Source organism: Diceros bicornis, chromosome 2 (assembly GCF_020826845.1).
Source record: "Diceros bicornis minor isolate mBicDic1 chromosome 2, mDicBic1.mat.cur, whole genome shotgun sequence".
Classification (NCBI taxonomy): domain Eukaryota; kingdom Metazoa; phylum Chordata; class Mammalia; order Perissodactyla; family Rhinocerotidae; genus Diceros; species Diceros bicornis.
This window is the reverse complement of record NC_080741.1, coordinates 50,462,497-50,472,545: the sequence shown is the minus strand read 5'-3', so window position 1 is coordinate 50,472,545 and position 10,049 is coordinate 50,462,497. Positions and strand designations below refer to the sequence as shown.

Here is a 10,049-nt window from a genome sequence, read left to right as displayed (position 1 = left end):
GTCTCCATACTTGATCTTTCCTTTTTGTAAATAAAAAAAATTCCAAGTTTTAAATAGCTGATGGCTGGCCATGTTTTCAGAAAACATGATTAGATTAATTCATTAATGGTGGCTTCAAGTTTTTCCTTATTAGCTCCAGAAAATTCACCCACCTTTTGTCCCTTTTTAAAAAACTGGAAGGTTGGATGCGTTTGACTTCACACTCTGAAGCAACATCCTAATAGTCATCCACATCTACTTAAGGAACACCACATTGGAATACTTTTCAGAAAGGGAATGAAAGAAAGGCTTGATCATTTTGCAAGGCCCACACCAGGTGGCTGAGAATTCGACTACTATGAGTTTTTCTCCTGCAGCTTTCAAGGCTTCCTGAAAAGCATACTTGCTCTCCATCTGCTTCACCATTTTGGAGACTGGAGTCTGACGAGCAACCGTAAGAAGTGATGGTAGTGGATCCAAAGCGACGGATGGAGCTTAAAGTTGTTTTTTTAAAAGCTCACATCTCCGCCAACAAGCCTTGGGCATCCCTCACCGGGCACCTGCCCAGAGGTGAACTTCACATTTTCCAGGAACTAGGGCAGAGCTCAGGGCTCTCAATGGGAGGGCTCAGCAGGATCTTGACAAGGGGGTCACCCTTCCCTGAGGGCGCTGGATCCTCAGGGGCTGGAAGCTCTAGGTCTCACAGAGCTGTTTCTTAGAACTCAATTCGTGTTCCCAAGAGGGGCTTTGTAGAGGGAGCAGCTGCTGGGCTTCTAGCCCTAATCCTAGAAGACTGAAAGGAGAGGATTTTTGTCTGCCTGGGGTGGAGACTGTGGCCTTTGGGAAGGAAGGCAGAGCATGGGGTAGGGGTGGGGTGGGAAGGAGCGTTCAGGCTCTCCCTGGCCAGAAAGACAGTTATACCTCTGTTTTAGCAAAGGCTTTACATGAAAATTCAGATTTACCAAAGAGGTAATTCATCCTGGAATCCTTGAATGAGGAGTTTTCCTCGCTGTAGAAACACAGCTGTTCAGTAAAGCAGGTAAGCCCTGAGCCTCTGGCATGCCAGTCCCAGATTAGCAGAGGTGGCCTTCTACTCCTAGTGACATCTACTCCTGTCTCTGCATCCCTGGCTCCCTGAGGTGCCCCAAGGAGACCTTCCTGCCTTTGTCCTCTGCTTCAGTACAGCAGGCAAATGTGTGCTTGTCTGCACAGAGCGGGGTTTTGGGGAGTGGGTCTCCAGGGATTTAGGTGGAGAGGGAACAGGAGCCTAGAACATTTATTTTAATAAAACTTCGTCAGGTTTGCAGGGAGCTGGGACCAGAGACTTCTTGGGGAGACACGGATAGTCATATTTGAGAAACTGAAAATGTTTTACGTCATTCTGTCCTCTCCCCTGCAGTTCATCTTGGCAAGCCAAATAATCACTGAATTGTTTCCGTGGAAACACCAAACTTTGATTTGGATTAGCAGAATCAAAATAGAAACAAGACAGCTTCAAGAATAAATAGGAGCTTTGGAACCTGCTAGTAGCAAACTGCAAATTCAAGCCCCAGCACAAGGCATGTATGATGTTGGGCCATCCAGCCCCATAAGGAGAGATTTCCAGGTCCCCTGGCTGCATCCCACTGGTGTCGATGCCAGAGCCACTGGGAACCAGCTCTGTATGCAGACTGGTGGACTTTGTAACAATACTTAAGGCAGGAGGTCGTCTGTAGAAGCTCCCAGGAGAGGGTGGGGGGCTGGAGGGGAAGACTGAGGAAGAAGGGACAGGAAAAAGCAGAGAGATGAGTGAATGGCCGAGTGAAGGTCCAGCAAGGAGCAGAGGGCGGCAGCGAGGCCTGAGAGTAGAGCAACAATTCTTTCAAAAGGACAATTCGAGGTTGGCCGTGGGCTGGAAATGCTGATCCTGCCCTCAGCCCCATCCAGATTGCGATGTTCCCCACATTCCCGGACATGGCTATCTAGCCACATGGGTCTAGACTAGAGTATGAACTCTTGCCAGGTGAGCTCTAGGGACACTTCTGGTTAGTATGCCTCTGCCTCTGTATGGCTCCAGCCAGCACTATCAGGCACTGAGGCCCAGCTTCTTATCTCTGGGTCTCAGGGTTCCCCTCCCTCTGCCTCCTGCTCCCCTCACCAGGGGATTAGGGAAGCCACTTCCTGGCCCACCGGCCCTGGCTCCTTGGCATTCTCCCAGATCCTCCACTTGCAATCCCAGAGAAAACTCCAAGGGGATCAGGAGACCAGGAGGAAGGAGACAGACAACCTGGGAGCCTGTGCCCCTCACCTTGGCACCCAGAGATGTGCCAATAGGGCAGCAACACCATCCTGCCACTGGAGGAGTTGTGAACGGTTAATGATCAAAGAAACTGATGAAAAGGATTTGCAAAAGAGGTCTAATTCAGGCCAATCTCCCTCCTCCTTAATGGCCAGGCCAGGGGCTCACCTGGTACCAGAGTGGTACCTCCTCTAACTGAGGCACAAGACATTTAATATGGCAGTGAAGACCAGTGATCAAGGCATGCAAACAAGGGAGGCCACTGTACCTGATTATGGATAATTATTGAAAAGGCTGTCATCCCGAGACTATCTGAGGCTCTGGCAATTTACTTTTTCCCTGGAGTATGTGGGAGAACATTAATATTTTATGTTCCAGCTAAATAAATATTTATAGAAAGAACGAAGTTTTACTCAGGAAATCGACTTGACAATGGATCCCAGCCCTAATGAGGAAGGACTCTGTGCTAGACCAGCTGGAAAATGCCTGATGTAATGAAGTGTTTTGGCCTAAGGCCTGGCGTGAAAAAATTTTCAAAGCTGCTCAGCCCTTACAGAAAGCAACTGTCTTTTTGAGGGCAGAAAGATTGTTGTTTTCTGGGCACTTTGGGTGGAGAGGGGTTACTGGGAGCTGACCTGGGAGAGAGAAGTGGGCATCTTGCAGGAGACCCCACATCAGAAGCCCTTTGGAGCTTCTGAGGCAAAACATAAAAAAGGGAAGTTGCAAAGGAGTACTAGAGAGACCAGACTTTCAGGATAGAGCTGCAAGGAGCTGTTAGAATGATGAGCAAGCAATCCCTGCCCTCAATACATATTTATTAAGTGTCTACTAGTGTCAGACACTCTCCTGGATGCTGAAGATATAGCAGGGACGAGGCAGATGCTGCTCTTACTTCTGGAGTTTATATTCCACTGGGCAAGGTGGGTAAAACATAAGTATACGCATTAGCACATATTTCAGATGGAGCTGTATGAGAAAATTAATACAGGGTAACAGGATTGACAGTGAGTAGGCAGAGCTCCTTCAGAAGACGAGAGTTTAGGAAAAAGCCTCTGTAGGTGACATTTAAATTGATACCTGAACGTTAAGACAATTAGGTGCTGTAGCTGACTTGATTTCCATCCTCAGACAGCTGGAGTTGTATCAGAGGGAGGCACCCCTACGTGGCTCTCCAGGCCCTAGGCCAATAAACCTCCCACATCCGCCCTGTGTAGCCACATACATCTCTGTCAGCATCTGAAGAGCCAAAAATGTTGCGTGCTCCAGGGATGTGCCTGGGCTATGTCACGCTCACCAAATCTGGCAGGATCACAGTAGTTAAAAAGAAAAAAAGCCTTAAGAATAAAATAAGAAACAGAATATCCTTTCCTGATGATTGCCAGAGACAGGCAGTGTAATTTTAATTAACCCAGCCTTGTTAGGAGATAAATTTACTGCTCATTCTACAAAAAAAAACCCAGCTCATGGAACACTGAGTCACTCTGACCTTTGACTTCATTACCCAAAATAAAATACTTCTGAAGAAATACAGGATTTCATAACTCACAGCAGAATCAAAGAACAGAGGGTCCTGCTTTGGCATTTCAAAGTTGAACAGACCCTTCAATGAGAAGGCCACAGTCATAAATACTGATGGAATTCTCTCAACAGGGTCTCAACTTTGAATTAAAATTATTAAACTTTTGGGGCCAGCCCCGTGGCTTAGCGGTTGAGTGCGCGTGCGCTCTGCTGCTGGCAGTCCGGGTTCGGATCCCGGGCGCGCACCGCTTCTCCAGCCATGCTGAGGCTGCATCCCACATATAGCAACTAGAATGATGTGCAGCTATGACATACAACTATCTACTGGGGCTTTGGGGGGAAAAATAGATAAATAAAATCTTTAAAAAAAAATTATTAAACTTTTCAACTTAGGGTAATAAAAGATTTCCAGATACAGACCCCTCTAGACTGCAAGCTTTATGCTAACCTCTCGACAGCCACTTTTAGTCAGTATGAGAAGGGCTGAAAGGAACCTTTTGCATGGCTGGGCTCCTTTCTCCTATGCCTTCCTTGCACAAGCAGAGAAAACCAGCAGGGAAGGCAGTGGAGGCTGGCAGAGGGCAGGGTGACCAGACATCCAGTGAGGCCCACGGGGAGAGAAGAGGCCAGGGCAGCCTCAGGCAGATCCCAAGTCTGCACTTTTCCTTGGCCTCGGAGAAGGCTGCTGCCATTCCCTGTGGCTCCCAGCTACAGGTCACAGGAGGCCCTTAGTCCAGAAATGAGAGCGCTTAGGCTGGTGCCTAGTACCCTTGCCAAAGTTGTCGCAGGCAGATTAAACTCTCCCAGACTTTTGTGGGATATACACCCCGGAAAATAAAGAATATAAAAATAATAAATCAAGAACCATTGCTTTCACTCAAAGGCCCCAATGTCATTTACTGTATTGGCTTGAAAATGGGCAAATTCTGGAAACTGTCCATCTCATGAGGATTTTTACTTTCATAGAATAAAGAAAAAGAAAAACCAGTTTGAGTAGGGTGTTGTTTAAAATTGTCTTGTGAGAAGCCTTGGGAATAAAAAGATGGTATGCATCTTATCTATTTGATTTCCTTAAGTAAACTGATGGCAGATCAGTTCAATAAACTTAATGGAAAAAAACCTGTATATTTTTAAAAGTTTTATCTTTATTTTTTGATCATTTTGTATTACAATAGAAATAGATATGTATTGCAAAAATTCAAAAACTTCAACAAGATATAAATGGAAAGCCAAAGTCTCATATAAGCCCATGCTCTCTTCAGAAATAATACAGGGCCCACAGATGCTCTCATTAGCTTTAAAAGAGTGGTTGGTTGAAAAACAGGATGGGGGAAGAACAGCTAGAAAGAAGAATAGAATTGTGTGGCTTGTGAACAGTGGTGCTCTGGGCATTTGTTTGGTGCATGTCACCTCTCTTGCATTGGCAGCTTTAACACTATTTTTCTGTTCACAAGAAGACTGATTTAGTGTGTCCTGTGTTATGTCCACTGACCAAAAAATGCAAACGCTCTGGCAGCAAAACGGGATAAAAATAATAAGGAAAAAAGCCTGAGGCCTGGAAAGGTATTGGTCATGTGTAGGGAATATTTTGAATACCAAAAATGTTGTGTTTAGGAGTCATGCTGCCATAGCAACAGTTTTATGAGAGCCCTTCTACTACTCAATATTGCATATGGAAGCCAGCTCTCCTTTAACCAAACACAGCACCCTCTTCCTGATGCTCCACACCCAGGCTGCTGCCTCAGCTCTCATCACCACCGTCTTCATACGTTTCATGCCAATAAATAAAGGTGTACTTATCCCTTATGCCCTGTCATGGGCAGCATCTGGTACTCAGAATGCCGGATCTGCTCCACCCACCTGCACTAACCCCCCAGCAGAGTGTCTGACCCTGAGGGTCCCAAGCAGGCTTCAGGGACTTTCTGCTATTGGCCAACCCAAGTTTTCTATAATTTGTCTTTCTGGCTGAGACCAATAAACCATCAAGTGAAGTCACTGTGGGCTGGTCAGAAGTCATCATCGCTGCTATCAAAACCCAAGTCATAAAGCATATTCTTCCCTGGCTCCTTGCACAAAGAGGGCTCTGAACTTCCGAGGTTGAGGTCACTGAACCAGCTCATCTGGTGGTCCCCCTGGGAACTGTTAGAGAGCAGGCTGTTGTCTTGGGAAGAGTGCCTGCTAAGCTGCAAGAGGTTCCCTTGCGCTACTCTCGCTGTCTTAATGGGCATGACTGTTCTTCCCAGAGCAGGGCAGACTGGCTTTGTGGGGCTCCTGAGGCCCCATAGGTGCAGGGGCTGAGCAAGCGGTTCCTGCTGCTCCAGGGCGAACCTTTGTGGTCCAGAAACTGGAGGCTGAGGATATTTAGAATTGAAAGCACAGGTTTTGCTTGGGGTTTGTTCTTGCTTCCTGGCTAGGAGCCTACCTCTGTGGACTTTCCTGGGCCGCTGCTTCTTGCCTTTCCCCCCTCTTTGTACAGTTCTGTCTTTCTGTCCAGTCACCAACCTTTGTTCACAAGGGTCACACGAAAACGCGCCTTTGGCTTGCAATTCTTGGCAGGTGTTCTTAATGCTGGTTGCAAAGTTGTTTAAATCCAGGGATATAAGCTGCGAGGTTCTTTGGGAAACGAGATCCCTGTCACCAGGAACCTTGTGGCCCTGAATGCCAGAGCTGTGGTTCTCAGAGCCTGTTTTTGTAATAGCCCAATTCTTGCAGTTAGTCTGTACCGCCTTGTCCTTTACTGCCCTGTTTCTTTTGCCTGTTCCAACTGCCAGCAGCGCAGCCTCTTCTTGGAGAGCATCACTCTTTGCTCCGTCACCCCAGACACCAAACTCCCCAGGCTGCAGGGAGCCCATATTGAGATTCCGTGTAGCAGGGAGGGCCTGGGCCTGCCACATAACTGGTTCCTCAGAGGCATATTTGTCCTGCCTGGTGAAATTGAGTCTCTGGGCCAGAGGTGGTGAGGTCTGGGAAGTGCTGTCTTTCACATGCCTGGGTACCTGAGGGACAGAGATCAATCTCTTCAGCTCTGCTAGGACACTGGGCACATTCATCTGGCCTAGCTGCTCACACAGCTGCTGGAAGTCCTTATTCTGCTGGGCAACTAAAACTTCAAGGTGCTTTAGGTTGGACTTCATTTCTGTAAACTCTGCTTGTCTCTAGGGAAAGGCAGGGAGAAAGAAGAGTTATGGACAGTATGCACAATAAAACATGTGAACAAACCAAAGGATGTGCCAGCAGAACCAAAGCTTGTCCCTTGCTGGGCACTCTATAGGAGAAACATGGCTACACTCTGGACCAGGGCCCCCAGGGTCCACATCATGCTGGAGAACCTTGGGGAAGGAAGCTGGCCTCTACCCTGGCCAGTTACCAAGGGGCCTGGGCTGGCCTCTGTTCTTGGCTGAAAATTTGCAACTTTAAAGGTATCTTTCTGGGTCTTAGTGGCAAAGCCAAAAAGACACTCGAGGAAAGCGGTCAGGGTTTACACTTACAGCTTCAAGTCTCTTCTGCATCTCAAGGATGGCCTGCTCCATGTTGCCTTTATCCTGCACTGTTTCCAACACCAGATCACTCTGGGCCTGCGCAGTCTCTTGCACTAAATACAAAACAATGACAATTCACCCTATGGAGACCATGGTATGCCCTACCCAGCCCAGACCACAATGGTGGAGAGGGAGGAGCTGGAACCTTGCATTGGCCGCCTGAGCTTGCTCTGCTGGTGCCCAGAACTCTATCCGCCCAGATCAGCTTTGGTGAAGAGAGGAAGCCAGAGCAGGGTGGTTCCTCCATTGTCTCTTCTTCCTTCCCTCCCTGAGAACATCCTAGCCAGGGCAGACTCAACCTCAACCCCCTGCTAGAGACCCTGAAACCTGCTGCCCAAATGACAGCACCAACCTCCTCCTTGGCCTACCTTTTTGGCCCTGTCATTAGTGATCTTTCTAGAATGTAGATATCATCATGCCACCTCTGAAACCTTCACTGAAACTTGCAATGGCACCCCACTGGCCACTGGCCACTGCATGAAGTCCAAATCTTTAAATTGGCTAACAAGACCCGGGCTCACTTCCCCTTACCCACTAGCTTCCTCCGCATCTCTGAGCTCTGTTTCCTAAGTAATCTTTCTCTCACTATCAGCCTTTGTGCGTGCTGTGCATCCCTCGACTTGGAGTACTCCTGCTTCTATCCCTGTCACTCTACCCATCCCACCTCAGTCCAACTAATTCCTATTCTTCCTTCTGCTCTCAGCAGTCACCTCCTGGAAAAATATCATTTCCTGGGCCAGCCCCGTGGCTTAGCGGTTAAGTGTGCGCGCTCCGCTGCTGGCGGCCCGGGTTTGGATCTTGGGCGGGCACTGACGCACCACTTCTCCAGCCGCGTCCCACATACAGCAACTAGAAGGCTGTGCAACTATGACATACAACTATCTACTGGGCTTTGGGGGGAAAAAAATAAAATAAATTAAAAAAAATTAAAAAAAAAAAAAAGAAAGAAAATATCATTTCCTGCCTGGCTTGGGCACTCCTTCTCTCTGCCGGTGGCACCGTGTATGTGCTCCACCATCACTTATCACCCTCCACTTATTTATCCCCTCTTTACACTTGGCCTCTAATGGGCTTGGTGACCTGAGGGCTAACCACTTAGTACTGATATTGATTCCTCTCTTTTGCATGGGGAGATTGTACACACACACGCACACATTTATTTAATAACACATTGTGGCGTGATTATTGCCATCCTCTTGCTAAACTACAGGTGATGTGAAGATGCTCTTATATTTATTCAACAAATACTTAATGAACATCTGCTACAGGTGAGGTAATGGGCCAGGTGCTCCGGATATGACAGTGATCAAGATGAATAAATCCCTCTTGAAATTACAATTAAATAAGGAAAACAGGTAGTTAATGAGTAATTATACAAAGAACTATTTATAGATGTAATTTCTAGAAGCTCTAAAGAAAAAGTATAGTGAGGTTGAGACCATGTAACAGGCAGATCTAGTCCAATCTCAAGAGTGAATTAAGACTTCCCTAAGGAAGTGATATTTAGCTGAATTATCATTAACCCATGGCAGAAAGAATATTGCCAACAGAAGAAAGAGCATGTTCTCCAAAGAGGAACCATGAGATTAGCATGGATGAAGCATGGTGAGAGAGTGTAGGGTGGTTTGAGTGGAGGACACAGCCAGACAGAGGAGTATTTGGGCCATATCAAGATATGATTTACTGACACAGTTAACCAGAGGGTTGACACGATTACATTTCCTCTTTAAAAGGAGCACTCTTCCTGCAATGCAAACGATAAACTGGAGGGGGAAAGACTGGACACAAGACCAGAAGAGAGATCAGAAATGACCCAAATAAAAACGGGGATTTGAAATCAATGGGAAAAAAAGGATTTTTCAATCATGGCATGGCGACAAACTGATCGGCTATTTACAAGATAATTAACTGAATTTCTACCACTATCCTGTTAAGAATATCAAAGCTCCACAATATGTTTTAGTTTAGAAACTATCAGAAGTTCTTTTACTTCTTATTCAGGCTTATTTCAAATGCCTGCAGAAGAGGACAAAGAATTGTAATGGCCATTTCAAAACTTCTGGCTTTTTCTACTTTGGAAAATAAAGCCTGAGCGCTAAGAGGGAAAGCACAAAGAAACTATTGTAGCTTCACATACATCAGGAATAAAACACCAGATATTCTTTTTATCTTCTCATAACTACCCAAAGCTTGTTTCAAGATTCTTGACAATTTTGTTTTTCATTTTAGATTAGTAAAAGACAATTTGGCAACAAGAGTGCTTAACTCTTCACAATAAATGGGAGGAAAACCAGAGGAACAACTGGTGCTTGAAAGAGAGGATAACAGACTCAAATTTAATCTTACTTGAAAACTTGTTTCAACCTGATAGGTGCTTTGTTAGTTCCCTGTGCTCTAACTATTCTACCTCTTTTGTCTCCTCTTATCAGCCAAGGGCAGGGATTTACCACATGGTATCTAATAAAGGTTCTTTTAAGTTCAAGTGATTTACTTCAGAGTTTCTCATTAAAATAAAACATAATTCCCTTCCTAAAAGGAGGCTTACCTTTCGGATTTCTTATATTAACATAAATTCCAGATAGATTAACAATTTTAGTGTAATTAAATAAATCATAAAAGTACAAAAAGGAAACATGGGGGAAATTGTAACCTTATAGTGAAGAAGATCTTTCTAAACAAGACATAAAACCCAGAAGCCGCTAAAAAAAAAAGGGGGGGGGTGAGTTGTGTGTCCT

The 10,049-nt window shown here is 45.9% G+C and overlaps 1 protein-coding gene and 1 pseudogene across 1 annotated transcript in view; both read right to left on the bottom strand.

Moving 5' to 3' along the window:
• Positions 1–28: 28 nt before the first annotated feature.
• Positions 29–431, bottom strand: LOC131416141 (thioredoxin-like; annotated as a pseudogene).
• Positions 432–5,781: 5,350 nt separating this feature from the next.
• The window catches only part of IHO1 (interactor of HORMAD1 1), a 33,666-nt gene continuing 29,398 nt past the window's right edge, over positions 5,782–10,049 (bottom strand). The window contains exons 6-7 of the mRNA XM_058558290.1: positions 7,264–7,367; positions 5,782–6,930 (exon numbers count right to left, since the gene is read on the bottom strand). Coding sequence (XP_058414273.1) covers positions 5,782–6,930; positions 7,264–7,367 — 1,253 coding nt within the window. The remainder of the gene's footprint in view (positions 6,931–7,263; positions 7,368–10,049) is intronic.